This window comes from Pan troglodytes, chromosome 22 (genome assembly GCF_028858775.2).
Source record: "Pan troglodytes isolate AG18354 chromosome 22, NHGRI_mPanTro3-v2.0_pri, whole genome shotgun sequence".
Taxonomy (NCBI): Eukaryota; Metazoa; Chordata; class Mammalia; order Primates; family Hominidae; genus Pan; species Pan troglodytes.
In genome coordinates, this window is record NC_072420.2 from 46,191,476 (window position 1) to 46,214,642 (window position 23,167).

The window sequence follows — 23,167 nt, forward strand, 5'->3', positions numbered from 1 at the left end:
CAGGCAGGATGCTGCAGGGGTGAGGCCACCGACGCAGAGGGCACAATGCAAGGGTCAGGAGGGTGCTCTGAGCTCAAACAGGCTCGTGACCAGCATAAGGCCCAGGGGGATGACCCACGGAGGGAGGGAGACAGGGCTCGGAGGCCACCCTGGAGGGGACGCCCAGGAAGGGGAACTGAGCTGGGGCCAAAGTCCTCCCAGCGGGCAGGAAAGAGGGGGCAGGTCCAGGGAGCAGGACCCTGTGAGCGCACAGGGTCAGTGTCTGAGTGTGTCTGTGTGTGTGGTCTGAGTATGTGGTGGGAGTGTGTCAATGTGTGGGCGTCTCCATGTGTGAGCGTGTGTGTGTCCATGTGTGAGCATGTGGTGTGTCCATGTGTGAGCGTGTGGTGTGTCCATGTGTGAGCGTGTGGTGTGTCCATGTGTGAACGTGTGGTGTGTGTCCATGTGTGAGCATGTGTTGTGTCCATGTGGTGTGTGTCCATCTGTGAGCGTGTAGCGTGTCCATGTGTGCTCTGTGTCCATGTGTAAGCATGTGGTGTGTTCATGTGAGTGCGGTGTATCCATCTGTGTGTGGTGTGTGTCTATGTGTGGTGTGTGTCCATGTGTAAGCATATGGTGCATTCATGTGAGTGTGGTGGGTGTCCGTGAACATGTGGTGTGTCCCTGTGTGTGGTGTGTGTCCGTGTGTACTGTGTGTCCATGGGTAAGCATGTAGTGTGTTCATGTGAGTGTGGTGGGTGTTGATCTGTGAGCGTGTGGTGTGTCCATGTGTGGTGTGTGTCCATGTGTAAGTGTGTGATGCATTCATGTGAGTGTAGTGGGTGTCCATCTGTGAGCATGTGGTGTGTGTTCGTGTGTGTGGTGTGTCTGTGTGGTGTGTCCATCTATGAGCATCTGGTGTGTTCATGTGAGTGTGCGTTGTGTGTCCGTGTGTGTGTGGTGTGTCCATGTGCAGTGTGTCCATGTGTGATATATCCATGTGTGAGCACGGTGTGTGTCCGTGTGTGTGGTGTGTTCATGTGTGATATATCCATGTGTGAGTGTGGTGTTTGTCCATGTGTGCACGTGTGGTATGTGTTCATGAGTGTGTGGTGAGTGTCCATCTGTGCACATGTGCTGTGTGTTCACGAGTGTGTGGTGTGTGTCCATGTGTGAGCGTGTGGTGTGTGTGTGGTGTGAGTGCCTGGTGTGAGTGTAAGCTGAGGATGAACTCACACAGGTGCAAGCTCCCGCTCCTGCCTGGATGGGGTCTCAGCAGCCCGGGGCCTGGAGGGTGGGGTTGGGAGCAGGGCAAGGCTGTGAGCCCAGCAGGCTTCAGAGAGGAGCGCGGAGGGCGTGGGGGAGCAGCAGGACGGCACAGGAAGGGACGCCTGAGGTCCCAGGGAGAGGCAAGTGGGGACCCTGGTCAGCTCCAGGTGGCTGGCGGGGCCAGCAGTGGCACAGCCGCTGGGGCGCAGCAGGAAGGTGGGAGCACCCAGCGAAGTGCGGGGCTTGATCCTGGCGCCTGCCCGCCTCCGGCTTCCCACCCTTCTGGAACTCACGTGGCGATGGGCACGAGGAACTGGTAGGAGCCGCGGAACAGCACGAAGGCCGCGTAGCACAGCCAGATGCTATTCGGGTGGCGCGTGTGCGCCAGAAGGAAGACCAGCCCCGCCTGCGTGGCCGTGACGCCCGCGATGAGCAGCTTGGACCAGCGCGCCCAGCGGATCTTCACGAAGCCCGCGGCGAAGGACGTGATGGCGCCTGAGAGGGGAGGGATGGGGCGTTGCAGCAGGTCTGGGGGGCCACGGGGCAGGGGGCGGGGAGGGGGAGCCTCCGGGGAAGGATCCAAGGGGCAGGGGGAGGTGGCGGGGAGCCTCCGGGGGAAGGATCCACGGGGCAGGGGGAGGTGGCGGGGAGCCTCCGGGGGAAGGATCCACGGGGCAGGGGGAGGTGGCAGGGAGCCTCCGGGGGAAGGAGCCTCGGGGACCAGGGCATGCGTACCCAGCAGCGTGGAGGCAGCATCTGCCGCGCCGTTGTAGACCCGCGCACTGTTGGTGGTGGGGTCCACCTCGTTCCACAGGATGTGCACGTAGTAGACCACCAGGTAGTAGCCGGCCGAGTTGAAGACCCACCAGAGGGACCACAGGCGCAGCTGCGGCCGCCGCAGGCTGTCCCCCAGCTCCCGCAGCATCCGCGCCAGCACTGAGTCCCCACAGGCCACCCGCAGGGCGTGTCCCAGCTTCCCGCCCCCGGGATTCATGCGCTCCAGCTCCGAAGCCGAGGTTTCGCACCGCCCCCGGTCGTCGCGGTTGAAGAAGAGGCTGCGCTTGGGGCGCTTCAGGAAGAGGGCGAGGACCACGCTGAAGGTGAGGAAGGCCAGCGAGATGTAGTTGAGCGTGGAGAAGGAGACTCGGCCCACGGTGACCAGCAGCTGGCCCAGCACGGAGCTGGTGAACACGCCCAGCAGCACCGCAGCACGCGAGTAGCCGGCCACACGCTGGTAGCGCGCGGGCCGCACGAGAGAGAAGATGTAGGAGGAATAGGCGATGCGCGCGGCCATGGTGACGCTGTAGAAGAGCTCCATGAGCTGCATGTGCGCCACCGAGTGGCCCAGCAGCAGCAGCAGCCACACCGACACGAAGCTGAGCCCCTGCAGCAGCAGCACCGGCGTGTAGCGCAGGTAGTCGGTGAGCAGGAACACGGGCACCAGCACGGCCAGGTAGGAGTACGACAGCACCGGCGTGATCTCGTTCGTGACCTGCGGACAGGCGGGCGTGCGCCCCACCAGGCGTTAGCAATGCTGCCGCTGCGGCGGACACAGCCCGCCCTAGGTCATGGCTGCTGACGGCTTCCTGCCCCAACACTGCCTGGTGGGACCCCTCTCCCCAACATGCCCCTGTCCCATGTCCCACTGCATCGTCCTCTCTGAACAGGGACCTCTGGCTCCCGACCATCCCAGCAGCCTGGGAGCGTTTGCCTGCGGAAAGCTGGCAGTGGCCACAGAAGGAATCGTTATTAACAAGCCTGTTCATCTAAGCTTCTCTATTTTTATCTTTTTCTTGAGACAGAGTCTTGCTCTGTCGCCCAGGCTGGAGTGCAGTGGCACGATCTTAGCTCATTGCAACCTCCACCTCCCAGGTTCAAGCAATTCTCCTGCCTCAGCCTCCCGAGTAGCTGAGATTACAGGTGCGTACCACCATGTCTGGCTAATTTTTGTATTTTTAGTAGAGATGGGGTTTCACCATGTTGGGCAGGCTGGTCTCGAACTCCTGACCTCAGGTGATCTGCCCACCTTAGCCTCCCAAAGTGCTGGGATTACAGGCACCAGCCACCACACCCAGCCAGCTTCTCTATTTTTAATAGAATCAAAACATGGTTTTATTTCATTTTAAACAATATGGAAAACACAGCTGTAACCCATACACATTCACACCAGCACAAGCTCCTTCCATCCTTCCTGGAGAGAGACAAAAACAGAAGACAAAGAAAGGAAGGGCAGGATCAGGAACAGCAGGTTCGTGGGAGGGACTGTTCGTGGGGGAACCCGGCAGGGGAAGAAAGACAGGAAGGGGAAGAAGGGGAAAGAGAGGGAGTGGGGTAGGGCAGAGGGCCCTGGGCTGCGCACTCCCATCTCACACTTGTCCCCAGAGCAAGGTCTTTAAGGCCAGACTCCAACCCAGGAGCAGGGAGGGGGGCAAACGCCCCTGTAGCCACCCTGTACCCACCCAGGAGGGGGAGCACAGGCTGTCAGCCTGCCCACCCCCTCCTCCTCCATCACATGTTATGTGGGAACCCAGCTCCACAGCCTTGGCCACTGAGCTGCTGGTGGACACTCCAGGCCTGGCTTCCATGCCTGTGGCCTCAACACACATCCACCTTCCATGGGAACGTGGAGCTGGGCATGGGGCTGGGGGTGCTACCTCCTACAGGACAAGGTCAGAGGGCACTGCCCCAGACTACTCCAGGCAGGCACCAAACGTCCTCAGCTGTCTTGGCAGGGGCCAGGGCTGCTGTGGGCACACTTGGGCACACCTGGGCACAGTCCAGAGGAAGAGGCCCCACCCCTGTGAGGCCAAGCCGCTTGCCTTGCCCCTCCCTGGGGACTGATGTGGGAGCCACCCTATGCTTGGAGCCTCCCCTGGGGCCCAGGTGCATTTTCAGCAGGTGGCCCCGCCCACGGGCCCCACCAGACCCCACCTCAGATCCACCGGAGGTTGGTACCAGATGAGCCAGCAGGGCCCTGCTGGACTCTGGGCCTCCAGCAGGCCCCACCCGACTCAGGCCTGACCACCAGTAACCCCACAGCCCTACTCGTGCTGCCCCAGGTGACCTCAGCCCCTGCCAGCCACACTTGGCAGGACCAAACCCTGGGTCAGCACATGGGGTGCTGCGCCGAGCCACGCCGCCTCCCCGGGGGCTCTCAGCCTCGTGTCTGGCACACCCAAGATGTGTGGCCCGATGTGCTCAGAGCCCGGCCACCGGCTACTGTGAACAGCTGGGCAATAGGACCCTGCAGCCAGGCCGGCATGCTGAGAAGCTTCCCAGGGGCTCAGGGGAAGGCTGCCCAGAGACCCCACCTCAGGGCACCCTGAGGTCGCACCCCGGAGCCTGCACCCTCATGGAGGCCAGGCTGACCCAAAGGCTGTGGTCCCAGCAGCACCAGGCACCCAAGGTCCCTCCGGCACTCCGTCCTGCTCAGGACATTCCAGGACACTCTGAGGGCAGGTCATGTGCCAGGAGGCTGAGTGAGCCCGCCGGGTCACAGAGAGCCTCAGGGCCAGCCATTGGCTTCTGCACTGTGTTTACAGCAATGTCCTGGGGACATCAAACAGCCCCTCTGTGGGCAAGCTCTCCTGGCTGATGGCCTGCTCGACTGGGGGAGGCTCCTCCTCAGGGCCAGCCCAGGGAACCCCTGCAGATTCCAAAAGAAGCGGCTCAGAGGCAGGGGCCCTCCTAGGACCTCAGGGACCCCCGACCCCCAGACACAGGAGGCTACGCGGGGGCATGACAGCCCCAGCCCCTGGCCGGGGCACAGGTCCTGCCCACAGCCCAGAGTCAAAATGGTAGACAGCCAGCAGAGAGGCTCTCCCCAGACCCCACGGCTCTCTGGAAAAGGGCGGCCGGGGTCCTAGAAGCCTCACCCACGTCTGAATGAATGGAGCATGCCTCATTTCCTCTTCCACCAGGAGCTGGCTCTGCAGGCTGGGGCCTCATCAGGCACCTCCTGGTCTTAGTTGAGGGTCTGAGTGCAGAGCTCCCCCTTGGCAGACCACGGGGTCAAGGTGGAGCCTGAACACCCCCTAACACCCACCCAGAGCCCTCCCGCTTCTCTCCCTGCACCTCCTCAACGGCCCCTACTCCCCCTTCCTCAGCCTTGGCAGGCAGACAGCAGGGAGGCTCTGCCCAGAGCTGTGACCTGCGTCCCACTTACAAGGCTGCTGGGGGAGGGGCCCTTACAACGGTCCCAGCAGGGAGGTGGCATCTGTCAGGCGGCCACGACTCTGACACGAGGACAGCCTCCTGCTGCCTGAGCCCAGCGTCGGCCCTGCTCTCCACAGGTCTTGGTTGGGGTCCAGGCTGAATGGGCAGAGTGCAGGCAGCTGCGCCCAAATCTACATCCAGACGGCCTCAGGGCGGCTTCTCTGAACAGGGAGGCGGGAAGGTGGGCAAGGCCCGAAGGCAGGCAGGACGCGAGGGCAGGGCCAGGCGTGGGGCAGCAGGACTGGATGCCACAGAAGGGCACCCAACAGGGGCTGGCTGGGGACGGGGCATGGGCCGCAGGTCAGGAGGGACTGCTGTGCACAGGGTCCTGGGCCGGGGGGTCTCCCTGGAGGAGGGCGGGGGCTGCAGCTCCCACCACACAGCACAGTTCCAGCGGGGGCCCAGGCAACCTCAGTGCACCCAGGAGCACCTCACGGACTCGGCCGGGGAAAGCGCTCTCAGCTGACACTCAAAGCAGAAACCCTGGTGGGAAATTTGGCCAAATTCAAAATGACTCCAGAGAAACACCGTATGTAACACACAACGGGTCCAATCCCAAGGGCACGGGGTCCCCAGGAGGCAGAAAAGGGAACCAGGTCCAAGGAGGACAGCAACCACAGGGCTGCCGGGAAACACCGGCCCACGGCGGGAGAAATGGCGGCAGAGCAAATGTGAGCAAAGGAAACCACGCTCCTCACAGCGGCCAGACGGCCGGCGCTCAGCAGCCCACCCGAGCTGGTGAGGGGAACATGGGCAGCCCGTGGCAGGCTGCGGAGGAAGCAGCATTCGCCCCAGGAGTGAACTGGAAGCGCCAGCCCGGGCCAGCTGGGTCAAGGCCCACTGCCTGAGGCTGCCGGCTCGTGCTCTACCTGCAGCCATCACCTGCAGTGGGAGAAGCCGGAATCCCCTGATCACCTCCAGCAAAGCAGCAGATAAGCACCTTGTAGTTCAACCCAGGAGGCGCAGCTTAAGAACAGCCTCGAACCCACGTGGAACGTCTCTCAAGTCAGATCGGGCAGGAGAGCAACTTGCGAAAGCTGGGTCACAAGACACCACTTACGTGAACTTCCTAGACACAAGCCTGGCAACAACAGGGGCTGGCGAGTCCTGGCAGGCTGGGCCTCCCTTGCCCCCGAAGCTGCTCCCCGCCCACCTACTGGTGGCCGCCCCCACACCCCGGCGCCCACGTGCCTGCTCCCGCGTGAAGTTCTTGTCGGGCCCCAGGAGGGAGGGTGTGATGAAGCTCTCCCCGGGCCTCTCCTGCAGCCAGAGGGGCTGAGATCGGGGGCCTCACCAAGTGGCAGGTGCGCAGAGCGCCTGCACCCATCGTCCCTCTGAGGACATCCAAGGCCTGGTGGAATGGCTTAATTTCTGGAATCTACTTTTTAATCCGTTAATGTACAACACGAGAGGGCAGGCAGATGGGATTTAAACATTTTCGCTCTAGAGACTTTTCTTATTTTGTTATTTTAAGGGAAACGCCACACACAATGCTCATCCCTATAAATAACCTTGGCGGTGGACAGTGGCCCTCCACTAAGAGCAGAGATGCCATCTGGTCAGTGGGTGGCAGGGAGAGGGGCGGACTGGCCAGGAGCAGAAGGCATTTCATGAGGGGTCAAGGAGATGGCTCCGCCGCTCCAGCCCCAGCCCCGCCACCGACAGCCGGAGCCAGGGCAAGACCCTGTCCTCGCCTAGAAAGTGACCCAGCCTGGCGGTTAGCAGTGCTGGCCGTGGGACAAGACACAATCACGCCGCACGGTGCTCTGAGCTGGGCACGCGGGAAGGGCAGCACCTCCACTGTCCCAAAAGCACACTCCTCGGCCGCACATCAGTTTCACAATTCTAGAGTCTGGGAGAGGTGGGGTCCGGCTTCCTGCCAGGAGACACAGGGAACAAGAGGCATGCCGAGCGTCAGCCATGTGGGAGCAGAGGACGGGGTCAGCGGCTGGGATGGGCAGGTGAGCAGGCCCAGGGCCCGGGGATGGGGTGTCGGGGTGACCAGCTGGGCCGGCAGCCTGTGAGAGCGCTTTTCCAGGCTCTTCCTGTGCGGATGTGCCTTATGGACAAGGACCCCACAGCTCCAGGAGGAAACTGCTTCAGATACAGCCGCTCCCGCCTCCACCGCTCACGTGACCTGAGAGACCCGTGACTGGGCATAAGCCTATTAGAACAGTTTCAGTAAGACCCTTTGTCCTCATGGCTGAGTAAAATGAAAATTCCTTCAATAATCTCTTTAGGTAAATAGCCACTAAGTCTCTGTTGAAGGCAGGTGCCCAGCAGGGTTGGACGTGGGCTTCCTCACCAGGAGGGCCGATGAGCCCGGCCTGGCGGGTGGGGTGGGGCAGGCTCCCTCTCTGCAGGACACAATATCACTTTTTATCTAGCCTGGTTACTAGGCCGAAGCCAGGCCCCTCCATCTGATGGTGCCCGCTGCAGGGGGTGTGAGACCCCAGCCGGGTTCCCTCCGGGACCATATTATCAGCTGACACGGCCACTCACCCACTCCAGCCTCAAGTGCTCGCACATCCAACAGGAAAAGCGCCCTGGCCCCTGAAGCTGCTCCCCGCCCACCCATAGGCGGCCGCCCTGGCACCCAGCACCCACGTGCCTATTCCAGAAGCTGCTCCCCGCCCACCCACAGGCGGCCGCCCGGCACCCCGGCACCCACGTGCCTATTCCAGAAGCTGCTCCCCGCCCACCCACTGGCGGCCGCCCCCGCACCCCGGCGCCCACGTGCCTATTCCAGAAGCTGCTCCCCGCCCACCCACAGGCGGCCGCCCGGCACCCCGGCGCCCACGTGCCTATTCCAGAAGCTGCTCCCCGCCCACCCACTGGCGGCCGCCCGGCACCCCGGCACCCACGTGCCTATTCCAGAAGCTGCTCCCCGCCCACCCACTGGCGGCCGCCCGGCACCCACGTGCCTATTCCAGAAGCTGCTCCCCGCCCACCCACTGGCGGCCGCCCCCGCACCCCGGCGCCCACGTGCCTATTCCAGAAGCTGCTCCCCGCCCACCCACTGGCGGCCGCCCCCGCACCCCGGCGCCCACGTGCCTATTCCAGAAGCTGCTCCCCGCCCACCCACTGGCGGCCGCCCCCGCACCCCGGCGCCCACGTGCCTATTCCAGAAGCTGCTCCCCGCCCACCCACAGGCGGCCGCCCGGCACCCCGGCACCCACGTGCCTATTCCAGAAGCTGCTCCCCGCCCACCCACTGGCGGCCGCCCCCGCACCCCGGCGCCCACGTGCCTATTCCAGAAGCTGCTCCCCGCCCACCCACTGGCGGCCGCCCCCGCACCCCGGCGCCCACGTGCCTATTCCAGAAGCTGCTCCCCGCCCACCCACAGGCGGCCGCCCGGCACCCCGGCACCCACGTGCCTGCTCCCGCGTGAAGTTCTTGTCGGGCCCCAGGAGGTAGGGGGTGATGAAGCTCTCCCCTGGCCGTATCTGCGCCATGAAGCCGTAGAAGCAAAGGTAGCACACGAGGCGCCGCCAGGACCGGAGCTCGGGGTCAGGCCCAGGTTCCACGGGCACCTGTTTCTCCACCGCTGGGCTGGAGGGCACCATGCTGCTCAGGCCACGTGCAGCTCCGGAGGGGACGAAGGTGACGCTGTGCCTGGAAGGAGGGGTGGAGTCAGGGCACCTTGGAAGATGGTCTGCAGGCCTCCCTACCCGGCAAAACGAGGCCCAGTGCCGGCCTCCTCCTCGCCACTCAGGACCAAACGCCACCCTGGAGACGAATGCAGACCCCAGACCCATCCTCACCCCGTAGCACCAAACTGGGAGCCACCGACACCTGAGCCGCTCCGGAGTCCCCCAGGCCAGGCTGTCACCACCTCCAGGGTCTCTGAGGCTGAGGGACATCTCCAACCACATGCAGTGATTTAAATGCCAATAAAACCAAGTTAATTAACTAATTGACTTACTTTATTAACTAAACTAACAAAATTTAGGGTTTGGGGCCACACTAGACTCATGGCACTGCTGGGCAGTACGTGTGGCGGTCGGGGGGGCACACCTCACCCCACAGGCCTGAGGGCAGCCCACGTGCCTGCTGCTGCTCTAGTGGTACCCAGGTGGCCCAGGGAGGGCACAGGCAGGAACGGACGCTGCTGGAGGCCGGGGTCACACCACAGGTGGCCAGCGGCGGGAGGCTGCAGGTACCAGCCTCAGGTCCCCATCAGCCTGGGGTTGGATCCTGCACATGAGCGTGGGGAAGGCACCCACCCCCGTGCCCTGGCAGGAGGGCGTGCAGGCCAAGCCCACAGTGAGGGAAGGGCAGAGGGAAAAGCAGGTGTCCTTGACGGGGCTGAGAGCAGCCAGGGGTGAAACACGCGTGGGAGGGAGGATGGGATGGAGCCGAGGCCCAGCCCCTGAGCCCAGGGACCCCAGCATCCCCGGCGGCAGGTTACCCGAGACGAAAGCAGCTGGCAGGAGCCATGAGTGGACCTGACACGTTCCAGATGGAGCACCCCAGACCACAGGCCTTCATCCACGAGGCAACATGCACCCAACCTTGGGGACCATCCCGCCAGCACCCCCGCCCCACACGGCCAGGGCACATGGCGGAGCAGCAGCAGCACGAAGCACACTCGAGGGCGTGTCTCTTTCAGTCCTGATTCTGCCCAGGAGAAAGGCTCCTCCGGTGTGGGCAAGGGCACGTCTCACCACCACAAATTGTGCCTTTCAGCTGCGGGGCAAAAGCCTGTCCACTTATCAGAATCATGTCTCCAGGTGCCACGTGGCTCTGGTTTTCCATTAAGGCCTCGGTGTAAAGTTCTCCTTCAAGTAAGTCAAAAGTGAACTGCCATAAACAAGTGTGTCAGGCGCCCACGCCAAGCCAACCCCGTGAGGCCAGGACCCGGCCCTGGTCCCCCACAGGTGCACCTCACGTCTGTATCAGCTGACCTCTGCTCCCGGAGGCCAGGCCTGGCAGAGTGCGCGTGGAAAGGCCGTCTGCTGCTCAGGTGGGGTGGGGATGCAGTGCATGCAGAGGGCAGCTGAGCAGCCTTGTGGGGCGGGGTCGCCATCCCATCTGCACTGGGCTGACAGTCGGACAATTGTGCCTCGCCACAGGGCCGGCTTGGGAGGGTGGCAGGGGGGTCTGCAGAGGGTCTGGATTTGAGTCTCCTCCAACCCTCCAGCAGGGGCTCAGAGCATCCCTCGATGTGGGGCCAGCTTTGGGGGTCCAGGGACCCCTAGGAAAATCTGCCCCAGGCTCTCAGCATTCAGTCTCCACGTATCAGAGACCACTCAGGCTGGAAGTGCTCCCTGAACCGCCCCCAACCTGACACACAGGCTTAGGAAAAAGGTGGCCCTCAGGGACCAGAGAGAGAGACCCTCCCCAGGCCACTTAGGCAAAGCCATCAGCATCATCTGGGGTCCCGTCTTGACACCTCTACACACTCATGTCTGTGACAAAGGAACATAGGTGATGGCAGGGAAGCCCTTAAGAGGCAGAGGCTGGTGGGCTTGCAATGGGGGCCGCAGGGAGGAGGGGGAAGGGTTAGGGGAACCTCGAGGTTTCCGGAGCTCCATGGCAGGGCACAGCTGGGAAGAAGATGGGACCAGCACCCTCCATTGGAGGCAGCCAGGACCCTAGAAGTTCTCAAAGGGCCAGAATGAAAACAGCCGGCCAGGCAGGAGGAAGCGCAGGCAGGGGCCACTGCCAGGCTGAGGCAGATCTGACGGTCGCCTGCCTCGGCCTCACCTTCCACGCCTCCTCAGGGCCTGTCAATAGCTGGGAAGATCAGTGCACAAAGGTTGGGCTCCATCACCAGGGACCCTGATGCCCAGAGAGGCCACGGGTAGAGCTGGACATACCTCAGACCGCACCCACCCCTCCCCACTGGGAGACCCATTTGGCCCTGGGACTCCCTGTCAAGTTCACTTTCCCACCTGTCAGCAGGTTTAGACAGGCGCACCGATCCCCAGACAACCAGAGCAACCAGATCGCCGCAGACAACGGGGAGCCATCAGGAGCTGAACTAAGCCCAGGGTCTGGGCCCACAGTCCATGGCCGCAGGAGTCAGATCCCCACCCACAGGACCCCCAGGGGCCCGGGAGCTCTGGGTACTTGGGCCCCCTGTTCTGAAAGGTGCCACCTCCAGAAGCGACCAGAACATTCCTTCCTTGGAGAGACAGCCAGAGTCTCTGCCAGCAAGGGGCTGCCGCTGGTCTTAACAGTCAGCCTCTGCTGCCAGCATACTCAACTTATGTGCGGTGAACGTAGCCCACTGACAGAGGCTTGGCCATCACGGCCAAGACCACCTCCAAGAGGAAAGATAGGGAACTTGGTCACCATCATAGAAACGCAGCCCCAAGCCAGGGGACGCCTAGACTCCAAGTGTCCAGACCCCAGCCCAGTCCCATACAGCTTGAGGCCTCTTCCCGGCATCTGAAGGAAGTCCCCGACCAGACAGGAGGGCCACGGGGAAGCAGAGAGAATCCCTGCCTTCAGGAGAAGGTTGTAACAGCCCCCGCAAATCCCCGGCCCCACTGTCCGCAGTGACCACCCCCACCCAGGCCCTGTCCTTCCAAGCACCAGAGAAGGCCAGAGACCTGCAATCAAAACGGAAAGCAAACGCCACCTATCATTCCATGTTTAAACCAGCTCCTACTCTGGAAGGTTAACCAAGAATGTTCGTGATGTTTTTTAGAACGCCTGCTAGTTTAAAAAGAAGAAGAAGAAGAAAGCATTGCACACCCTCCCACCCCTGTTCAGATGACCAAGTTCAGGGTTCCTAACAGCATAATTAGACCCTCTGGCTATCACTGCTGCAGGCCCAAACACCCGAGAAGCACTGTTTCTCATCTGTGTCCAGCAGAGATAACTGTACTATCTGGAATTATAAAAATCCACCAAAGCCCCTTCGGAAAGAAAGCAATTAGCAATTGCAACAAGCAGTGCACAGGTGGCACCCAGGCAAAGGCGGCCAGGGAGATGCAGCCTGGCTCCCAGGCCTGGACAGGGCAGGCAGGTGCACTGGGCCAGAGGCACCTCGGCTCTGCTGATTGAATCTGGGCTGTGCGGGGATCCTCGGGTCTCCGTAGGGGGAGGCCACCTCTTTACAGGGCGGCCAACAGGCACCTCCAAGGACTTTATCCCACCTTCCCTCTGGATGCATTCTGGATTTCGGGGCCAGCTTACTTAGCCTGTGTCCTGAGGCCAGGCAGGCCAGACTCCCCAGGACAGGAGTTTCCGATGGACAGGACCCTAGGGGGATGGCTTTCCTGCTGTGGAGGTGTTGGAAGGACCCACTCGGGAAAGGCTCCAGCGGCTGTCCAGGCTCTCTCTGAGACGCCTCGGGATTACTCCGCTGGATCCGCACCCACAGCTGCTCCAAGGGGAAGTTGCACCTACAAAGCTTCTGGCACAGGAGACAATGGCCTGGAGATGTGCCAGGGGCCCGCCCCACGCGTGGCTGGCAGGGTTCACCCACCGGCTGGCCCGTCCCGAAGCAACACGTGCCTGGGCGCGAACGCCGGATCCACGCTTTCCTCCAGACCCGGGGGTGGGACTTGGCGCCCCAGGATGACGCGGAGGGCAGGCTGGGGGGCGGGACTCCCCACCCCATTAGCAGGCTGCGGCGGAAAGTTAGCGGCGGGAAACCCGCTGCACAGCAACGGTTCTGCCAGGCGCCCGGCACGCAGCCCACGGCGCCCGGGCCACCGCGACCCCCGCTGAGACCCCGGCCCACGCCCCGCACCCTCCCCAGAGCCCCGCGGACCCCAGCGCCAGCCCCCACACTCACCTCACAGGGCCCTGCAAACCTCGGCCCGCGCCCCCCACTCACCCCAGGGCCCCGAGACACCCCGCAGCCCCCGACACGCGGCCCCGTGGCCCCGTTCCCCACCAGTACCTGCGACTCGGCGGGGCGGCTGCTCTGGGGCTCCCGGACCCGGCCCCGCGCACGCGGACTCCGGGACTACAGCGCCCACAAGGCGGCGCGGCGGGCGCGCGGCTGCGGGGTGGGCGGGTCCGTCCCACCGAACGCGTCCTGAGGGCGGGGCCTCGCGCGTGGCCGGGCGCTGCGGCAGGAGCGTCCCCACGGGGCATCCTCCCACCCACGGCCGCGCCCGCCCACGGCCCTCTCCCAGCCCCGGCGCCGGCCTCTCCCCACCCGGTCACCGCAGGGGTCACGCGGCCCCTCGTGCTGCGGCCCTACCCCTGGGGCCGCCCCCTGACCCCGACCGCCCCTCGGGCCCCCACCCCCGCCGGCGTCAGCATCCTGGGGTGCCACTCGCGGAGGTGTCGGTCCCTCGGGCGGGCACCCTGCCATCCCTCTCCCCCGCGTTCTTCCCACCCCCGGTCCCCTCCTTAGCCCCCCTCCTGACCCCCGCCACCTCGACGAGGCCTTGTGCGTTTTCTTTTTGGCACCCTTGAACACCTGCATTCCTGGCCGCAAGCTGGATCCGGGACGCGGGTCGGGCCCACGCGCCCTCAGGGGTGGCCCTGGGCCGCCTTCGTGGGGCTCCAACAGGGACACGCACAGCCTGCTCTTGGGGACCGCACGGCCCCGAACTCGGCGCCCCCGGGACCCCGCCGCCCGCCCTCCTGCCTGACTGTGACCCGTAAGGGATTGTACCAAGGAGCAAGCCGGATCCAGGACGTGGCCCGGGGCCACCAGTCCCCATCCCAGCAGGGAGAGCCCGGGGGAGACCCGCGCAGGCCTCGCAGACGGCAGCGCAGTCACACTCAGGAAGGGGGGCCTGGGCCACTCTCCCAGGAAGGCGTGGGGCTGCAGCAGACAGCACCGCCGAAAGCCCAAGGCCTGTGCAGGACACGGGGGGAAGTGGGGGGCCTCAGGGTCACTTTACCCTGGAGTTATCCAGGGCCTGGCTATGGGGAGGGAAGCCAAGCCGAGGGCTGTGGGGGCCCCAAGGCTAAGGAGCCAGGAAGTCCGCCGCACAGAACAGAAGGGGACGGCCACCGTGGTACCCACAGCTCAAGAGTGCGGGTCCCAGGCGAGGGGTGAGTCTGGGGCAGCAGCCCCTGGAATGTACCCCTTCCGGAGTGTAGACAGCACAATCCGCGACCTGCCTCCTGGTGTTGCGGGGGTGCTCTGGCTCTCCCGCCCACCAGCTGGGCAACCCCACCAGGAAGCCAACACAGGGCCCTTGCCCTAAATGGCCGCCTGCCCAAAGCTCTGGCCTGGGCCTTCTTTCCAGAGTCCTGAGTGTAGCAAGCCACACGAACAAATCTCAAAGAAACTTAAAAAGGATTTGTTGGCTGGAAATGGGGGATCTGGGGTAGCTTGCAGAATTTAAGGGAACACTACAGGATGGAGCGCCTCGCCTGGAGGGACCCCCTGCTTCGTGGGAGCCCTGGCTCTCTCCCCTGTACTGGCCTTCTCCACGGGTGGGCAGAACCTGGCCCTGCTGGAAGACAGGAGGGGCAACGCGGAGGAGGAGGGGCCCTTCCTTCCCTCCAGGCAGAAAGGAGCCAGCCATGGGGCCAGCTCGCCAGGGCAGCCTGCTCCCTTTACACGCAGGACAGGCCAGGAAGCCGAGGGGAAGTGGGGATGAACAGCAGCGGGGCTCCTAGACCCCTTCCCACAGAAGGATGGCTCCCACCCCCCTCCCGCCTGGAGACAGCAAGGCAGGGAGCCACAAAGACCAGTCCCTCACCTGTCTCTCCGGCCAGGTGGAGCCAAGCGAACCCGCCGCTGCCCGCGAGGGGCCTGCCCAAGCTGCCCTCGGGTCCCCCTGCGTGGCAGGAGTCCTGGGAGTTCCCCAGCCACACAAGGCCCAGGTTTCCTGCAGGAGCTGCTTCGGAGTGGGGAGGTAGGGCTTCCGCCACCAACAGCACTTGGCAGTTGTAATCTGGAGGCAGCTGCTCTGAGGAAAGAGCCAGGAGACTCGTGAAGAACTTACAGAAACCTCCATTGAGGACTGCGAGGAGTGGCCACAGACAGTGGGGCGTGGGCTTCCAGAGGGCTCCACCCAAAATAGAGACTTACAAACGCAGGTGACTTGGGAGTGACACTGGCATCTGGGAATGGATCCTGTGCTTGGGCCCTCAGGAGCCTCCAGCGGTCCCCGTCCTTACGTGTTTCATCATCGGTTTGTCAAATAGTTAAGTGCCTGAGCGTCAGGGATGGGAGGGAGAGCTGGTCCCTGGGAGAAGCCCTGGGTTGGAGGGATCAGCAGGGGCCCAGCAGTGTGGATCCCAGCCCTCCAGCCTGTAGGCTGCAGCCATATACAGTGATGTCTGGGGGCTGCAGGCCGCAGAGACCCCTTCCCCTCCTGGAGGGGCTCAGGTGGGCTCTGCAGCCCACCCCACAGCAATGCCCCATCCCCAGCTCCTGGGCCCCCACTCCCCAGCAGCCTTAGCACCCATAGTCCAGGCCCAAGAAATCTCTGCCAGAGAATGAGGACCCTGCCCACCCACTGCCTTCTGAGACCAACCGGCCAGTCCTCTGCCTTGGCTGGAGAGACACAGGGCTGTCCCTGTGGTTAAGGTCCCCGTCAGCATAGGGAGGCAGTGGCATTCGAGCAGCCCTTTCCCTCAGCTGGTGCTGTTGTGGTGGCTGTGGCTCTGGAAGCAAGGCTTGGACCAAATGCTAATACATGGACACACATGCACAGAGACACACGGATCCACGCAGACGTGCAGAGACGTGCACATGCAGATGGACACAGACATGCGCAGACACATGCACACACACTGATGTGGTTTGGATTCTCTGTCCCCTCCGAATCTCATGTTGGAATGTGATTCCCAGTGTTGGAAGTGGGGCCTGGCGGGAGGTGTTGGATCATGAGGACGGATCCCTCATGAATGGCTTAGCACCATCACCTTGGTGATGAGTGAGTTCTTGTTCAGTTAGCTCACTCAAAAGCAGGTTGTTTAAAAGAGTCCGGGATCCCCCCCTTGCCCTCCCCTCCTCCCACTCTTGCTATGTGACGCTGGCTCCCCGTCACCTTCCACCATGAGTGGAAGCTTCCTGAGGCCTCACCAGGAGCAGATGCTGGCACCATGCTTCCTGTACAGCCTGCAGAACCGTAAGCCAATTACACCTATTTTCTTTATGATACCCAGTCTCTGTGTTCCTTTATAGCAACACAAAAACAGCCCTCCCCATACATACACACACGTACAGACACCACCAAGACATATGCACAGATACAGAGACGTAAACATACAGACATACACATGACACAGACATACAGAGATACAGAGACATACACATGCATGCTCCTTGCACACGGCACCCCATATGCAGGAAGACGGGCGCGGACCGGCCTGCCACGCCCCAGCATGTGCAGTGAACTGGCCTGCACATGGCCTCAGCCAGTTTTTCCTCCCGCACTTCCAGACGTCTCCCCAGTCTCACCTTGCTGAATGACAGGCGCTTCTGCTCCCATCTGAATCTGCTTGGTAGAGGTGCAGTGTGCCCTGTAAATGCCTTGCCTCGCTTGCTGGCCAGTGGGTCTCTGCTGCAGCTGCCCCTCTCTCCAGCCCCCACTCCCGCCAGGCCTTCGCCCCCACTTTTTCCACGAGCTGACCTCCTAACACTCCCAGCGGCCAGGGGTGGCCCATCACAAGGGCCTAGGGGCCCAAAGGTCTGGAGAAGGGGGACTGACATGGATGCCCCTGTGTCAGGCCTCCCAGCACTAGCCCCAAGCCCAGGCCTGCCTGCAGCTGTGGCCCCCATCCTCTCAGAGGCTGAGCCGGGCCACCGTCCTCAGCACCTTCTCTGTGAAGCCAGAAGCCCTGTGGCGGCTGAGCGGAGAAGCAAAGCCCAGAGGAAGAAGCGTTGTCCCTGGCCTGCCTGGAGCCCCGGAGCTCCTGGCTTCCGCATCCCCCAAGTGAGCGCAGGTCCCTCACAGCCTGTCACAGCCTGTCACAGCAGTGGGGCTAACCTGGGCCTGTGCCTGCCACACTTCTTCCCTGGAAGGGTGTCCCACCTGGTCCTCTGGGCATGGAGTTGAATTCCGAGCCCCACTGAGGCCCCGGACAGCGGCCCCAGCAGGCCCAGCCCCTCTCAGTTGAGCCCTGCCTGGCCCAGCAGCAGAACACTGAATCCCGATGCCCCCAAGTCTCCCTACAGCCAGACTTTCACAAAATCATGCTTAAATAGCCCATCTTTACTAGGGAAAGGGGGAGGTTTGAACCTCTGGAATCACAGGCAGCTGTTTAGAATAATGTCATCTAACAAAAGAGTGTTCGAAAAACATTAAAATAACCAGTGGAAATCTGGCCACTGCAAGGTGGAGTTTGAAGCCTACACTGCCTGGTCCTCATTTCCAGAACTTGGAGGTGATAACCCTCCTGCCCACAGGTGGAGTGATGTCCGGCTACAGGAACATCCTGGGGTCGGAGGAGGTTTGCATCAAGCTCCGCCACAATCACAGGCATGCATCTTGGTTGCAAGCAAGCTATCCGAGAAACCTAAGCATGACGTTAGAAGACAAAATGATTGGGAAGGAAGCGGCAGAGTCTCTGTTCACAGATGATGCAATTGTCAGGGCAGGAAATCCTAACAGGTTATCAAAAATACTAGAAATAATAAGGGCATTTAGCAAGGTCATGAGATACTAAGTCTATATACAAAAGTAATTGTGCTTCTATAATCTAGCAACAAATAATTGGAAGACAGAATTTGAAAAACAGCATTTACAACGCCAATGAAAATCAGAAAATATCTAAGAATGCATTTAATGAAAAATGTGTAAGTTCTCTATACCGAAAGCTGCAGAACATTACTGAGAGAAATTAGTGAAGAGCTAAATAAATGGGGGAGACAGACCTTGTTCATGGATTGTGTAAACCAAAAATAAACTTCTAAGCCCCCAACCCTCTGAACAGACCACTCCTCTGGGTAAGGGCATTCCAAAGTTAACCTGAAAAACTGGTTCAGGCCATGAGGGGAAGGGAGGGATGGATACTCGTCATTATACCTGACCCCCTTTTGGAATTCAGGGAAAGCTGACCAACTTTCAACGTCAACACAGACCTTAAGTCTGATAAGAATCATTTAGAATCTAGTCTTTGAAGCCTGCGACCCAGAGACTTCATCTGCTGCTAAAACTTTGATCTCCACAACCCCTTACTGTAACCTAGACATTCCTTTCTATTGATAATAACTCTTTCAACCAATTGCCAATCCCGACATGTTTAGCTTTACCTGTAACCTGGAAGCCAGCCCCCACCAGGTTGTCCCACCTTTCCACACCAGAGCAGTGTATATCTTACGTGTATTTGATTGGTGTCTCATGTTCCCTTAAATGTATGAGACCAGGCTGTGCCCAGTCACCTTGGACGCATGTTTTAGGATCTCCTGAGGGCTGCGTCAAGGGTCATGGTCACTCATATTTGGCTCAGCATAAATCTCTTCATATATTTTACATAGTTTGACTCTTTTCATTGACAATTGGAAGGCTCATTATTAAGGTGAACATTCTCCCCAAATTGATCCATAGATTCAGTGCAATCCAACAGAGATCTCACAGGCTTATTTTTTAGAAATTGAGATGTTGATTCAGAATTGAGATGGAAATGCAAAAGACTTACAATAGCCAGAACAATTGTGACTAAGAAGAGTGACGTCGGAGAGCTCAGAGATATGGAGACCAAGGGAAGCTGGTGGAGTCCGGCAATAGGACCACCCACATGGACCACAGATTTCCAACAAGGGTGTCCACGTAATTCAGTTGGGGAAAGGGTGGTCTCTAGATCACATAGTTCAAGAACAGCTGGATATCCACAGGGGAAGATGAACATCAGACTTTATCACGTCCCTTTCACAAACACTAATTTGAGACTCAAACTAAAAGCTAACCCTGTCAAACTTGTAGATCTGTGTCCAGTGACACAGGAAGCAAACAAAATGCCACACCTGGGAGGAAACATTCATATTCCTTGTATCTGATACAGGACTTGTATCCAGACACGTAAGTGACGCTTACAACTGAGTAATAAGAAAATAGCCCACTTCTTAAAATACACAAAAGAGGCCGGGCACAGTGGCTCACACCTGTAATCCCAGCACTTTGGGAGGCCGAGGCAGGTTGATCACTTGAAGTCAGGAGTTCAAGACCAGCCTGGCCAACATGGTGAAACCCCATCTCTACTAAAAATACAAAAATGAGGCTGGTGTGGTGGCGGGTGCCTGTAGTCCCAGCTACTCAGGAGGCTGAGGCAGGAGAATTGCTTGAATCTGGGAGGTGGAGGTTGCAATGAGCCGAGAGCTCACCTCTGCACTCCAGCCTGGGTGACAGAGTAAGACTCTGTCTAAAATAAATAAATAAATATATGCAAAAGATTTGAACACTTAAATAAGACGTGAAAATGTACCTAATATCATAAATATCATAATCCTTTGTCATTAAGGCCTGAAGTACCAAACCACTCCTACTGTAAAGGCTAAAATTTAAGAAGCTGACAATACTAAGTGTTGACAAGGCTGTGGAGCGGTATATGGGGATGTGAAATGTTACAAACACTTTGGAAAACAGTGGGGCAGCTTCTTGTGGAGTTTAACATGTGTCTACTTTATGAACCACAGTTCCACTCCTAGGCATCTGTTGAAGAGATGTGAATGCATGATCCCACAAAAGCCCATGCACAGGGGTTGTACCCTGTTCTCATGTAACTGCTAAAAACTGGCAACAACCCGAATATCCATTATGGGATGAAGGATAAACACGCAGTACATCCACGTAACAGGGACTACTCAGACTAAAAGGAAATAACAACTGAGTGAGTCTCAGCACCCTCGTGCTGGGGGGCCAGAGTCCAGCCTGGGAAAGTCCATCTGTGGGGGAGGGAGGCTCCGTCCTGGAAGGAGGCAGGTGAGCAGGTGCCTGTGGTGGAGGCTCGGGGTCAGTGGAATTGTTCTGTGTCTGATGGGGGTAGAGGTTAATGGTTGTGTTCATCTGTCAGACATGTTTAACAACTGCTTCTAATGGGTGCAATTTATGGCATGTGAATTGCACCTCAATAAAATTGTTTTTTAAAAGCCTGCACTGCTGGAAGTGGGGGAAAGGCCTGGAAGCACGTCGAATGCTCCAAGCCCTCTCGTGTCTCTTGGGAGACAATCCAGGCCTCAGCTGGTTACAAGGGAGAACCCAGAATGCCCTCAGCCTCGGGAGAAAAGGGCAGTGATGTGGCAGGGGAAGGGCAGGGGGACAGGTAGTGGGTGGTGGGGAGGGGGACAGGTGGTGGGGGAGGGGCAGGGGGAGAGGTGGTGGGTGGTGGGGAGGGGGATAGGTGGTGTGGGAGGGGCAGGGGGACAGGTGGTTGGTGGTGGGGAGGGGGACACGTGGAGGATTGTGGGGAGGAGGACAGGTGGGGGGTGGTGGACGGTGGGGAGGGGACAGCTGGGCGCACACTGTGGCTCTTGGTTGCAGATGGGGTACAGGTCCAGTATGCTCCAGCCACGTAGGTCTCCATGTGACCTCCTTCACATCTGGTCCCCACAGAGACCCCCATCTCTGCCCCTTCTTAGCCCCAGGGCAGCCCTCCCAGGCTGCAGAGCCCCGAACTCTCTGGCATCTTGGGAACCGTCTCTCCCCGGCCAGGCTGGCACATGCGGATGTTGCAGGATTGGCCAAAAGTGGACAGTAGGGGTCAGTGTGGGGTACCGCCCACCCCATCCCAGCCCCTCCTGGGCTGCTGTGCATCCTGCTCCTGCCCACCCAGCCCAGGCTGGCACCTCCTCCTGGTCTCTCCCACACCCCATGCACTGCCCTGGTCACTTCCGTGGTTTGGGGTGTTTCCCTCCTGGGGAGGCGCCTCCTGCCCCCTGAGGCCTCTGAGCCCCAAAGGGTCACATGAGACTGTGTCCCCAGGTGGCAGCTGTTGGTTCTCTCCAGCCCCCACAGACACCTCAGGCCCCCATATGCCAGACCCCATGGAGACGGGGTCTTCTGTGCTCCCTTCTTCCCATGGGCCACCTGCCACCCCGTCCACAAGCACAAGTGAACGTTTCCACGTGGAAAGGGCTGGTTCTCCAGCTCCAATTTCCTTGACTACACGGTCTTATTAGATCCAGAATGGAACTGCATGAAATAAACAGGGAGATTTGGGCAGGATGGAGCTCAGTTCTCCCAGCCAAGGGGAGACCACAGCCAGCTCTCCATTCACGGTTCAGGATCACAGCGGCCCCGCTGGGAGGCTTGGCCTTGCAGGCCCCGGGCTTCCGTGGTTTTGTTGCATGCAGATTTCGTCGTCTTCTTCTGAATGTTTCAGTATTCACGTGTTCCTGGATGACTGGCGTTCCCTCTCACTTTTCACACGCAGTAGTGCAGGGGCGTGCAGTCTGCAGACCCCTCTCCTCTCCTCCACCTTCTCCTCAACCTCCCTTCCCCCCACACCCATCTCCCCTCCCTGCCTCCCTCCTCTGCCTTCCTCCCCTCTCCTCCGCCTTTCTGTCCCCTTCCCTCCCACCACCGCCCCCCAACACCCCCCCGCCTCCCCACAACCCTTCCCCCACCCTCCCCAACCTTCCCTGCACTGGCCCCCGCCTCCATTCTCCTCCCCACAACACCCACTTCCTCCTCTACCTTCCCCCTCGTCTTAGTCCCTTTCCTGTTCTTCACAGTCCCAGCTGCGCCTGGGTTGGTTGCACTCTCTGTTCCTCTTATTTTCTTTCAAGGAACTACCTTTTGGATCTAAAAACTCAAGTTTTACTTAAGAGGCTGAGGCAGGAGAATAGCTTGAACCCGGGAATTGGAGGTTGCAGTGAGCCGAGACACTGCACTCCAGCCTGGGCGACAAGAGCAAGACTCCATCTCAAAGGAAAAAAACAAAAAAAATCAAGTTTTAATTGCTTTCCAATTAATTAATTTCTGCTTTTCTCATTATTTTTTCTTTTTCCTGTTGACTTAGTTGTTCCTTTTCTGTTCTAGTTTCTGAATTAACTGCTATGTTCCTTTAATTTGAATAAAACTAGGAATAATAAACCATTTAATAATTCATTCCTCTCACGGGGCACCTTTGGCCAGGCCCATGGACGCTGTGTCACTACACTTGTTGCTGTCAGCCTCTACGTAGGACGTGATTTTTGCTTGATTTCCTCTTGGACTCATGACTCATTACAGAGAATGATTCAAACGTTTCCAGTAGCCAGATGTTGTTGTTTGTTGGTTTAATATGTCGTTTTATAAAGTTCAGATCAAAGAACGTGGCCTAAGCAGGTTTTCATTTTGTGAAATTGTTTTGAGCTTCGATTTGTGGCTTGGTTTTGGGTTATGTTTTAAACTTTTTCATGGGCTTTCGAAAAATGCATATTCTCTATGCACATCGTGTTTTATATGAATAAAATCTAAATTGCAAATAGTGGGATTTCAATCTCTGATAGCCTCATTCATGCATTGTCTGGGGTATGTGTCAAGTTTGCCAGAGTGAAGGGCCCCGCCGTGACTGGGGTTCGCGCCTCCCTGCATGTCCACGCCTTTATGTCCGTACTTTAGGGCAGCGTGGAGATGGACCCACACCGCCTGCGTGTTCTGCCGCCGCGCTGGCCTGAGACCTCGGCTTCCTGTGCGGCCTCCTTATGGCTGTTTCAGGTGTGTTCCTCAGAGCATGGGGTGGAATTTGCTTTTCTACAAAAGGTGTCTGCCCGAGTGTCTGACCCACTGTCTCGCCGCTCCACGGGGCTGGCTGTGTGGTGGGGACTGACGGCCTCCTCAGGAGGAGACAGTGATGACCCCAGGGAGTGGGTGAGGCCACTGTCAGACCAGAGAGATCTGCGATG

At 59.8% G+C, this 23,167-nt stretch overlaps 1 protein-coding gene across 8 annotated transcripts in view; it reads right to left on the reverse strand.

Moving 5' to 3' along the window:
• SLC19A1 (solute carrier family 19 member 1) overlaps positions 1–23,167 on the reverse strand; it is a 47,414-nt gene that overhangs the window by 14,048 nt on the left and 10,199 nt on the right. The window contains exons 1-4 of one of the 8 annotated variants that reach the window (XM_054675143.2): positions 15,093–19,726; positions 8,841–9,078; positions 1,984–2,740; positions 1,542–1,743 (exon numbers count right to left, since the gene is read on the reverse strand). In XM_054675143.2, the coding sequence (XP_054531118.1) occupies positions 1,542–1,743; positions 1,984–2,740; positions 8,841–9,029 (1,148 nt within the window). In that variant the 5' untranslated portion in view covers positions 9,030–9,078; positions 15,093–19,726. The other 7 variants (XM_001157360.8, XM_009441630.4, XM_009441635.5 and 4 more) reach the window with 7 other exon arrangements.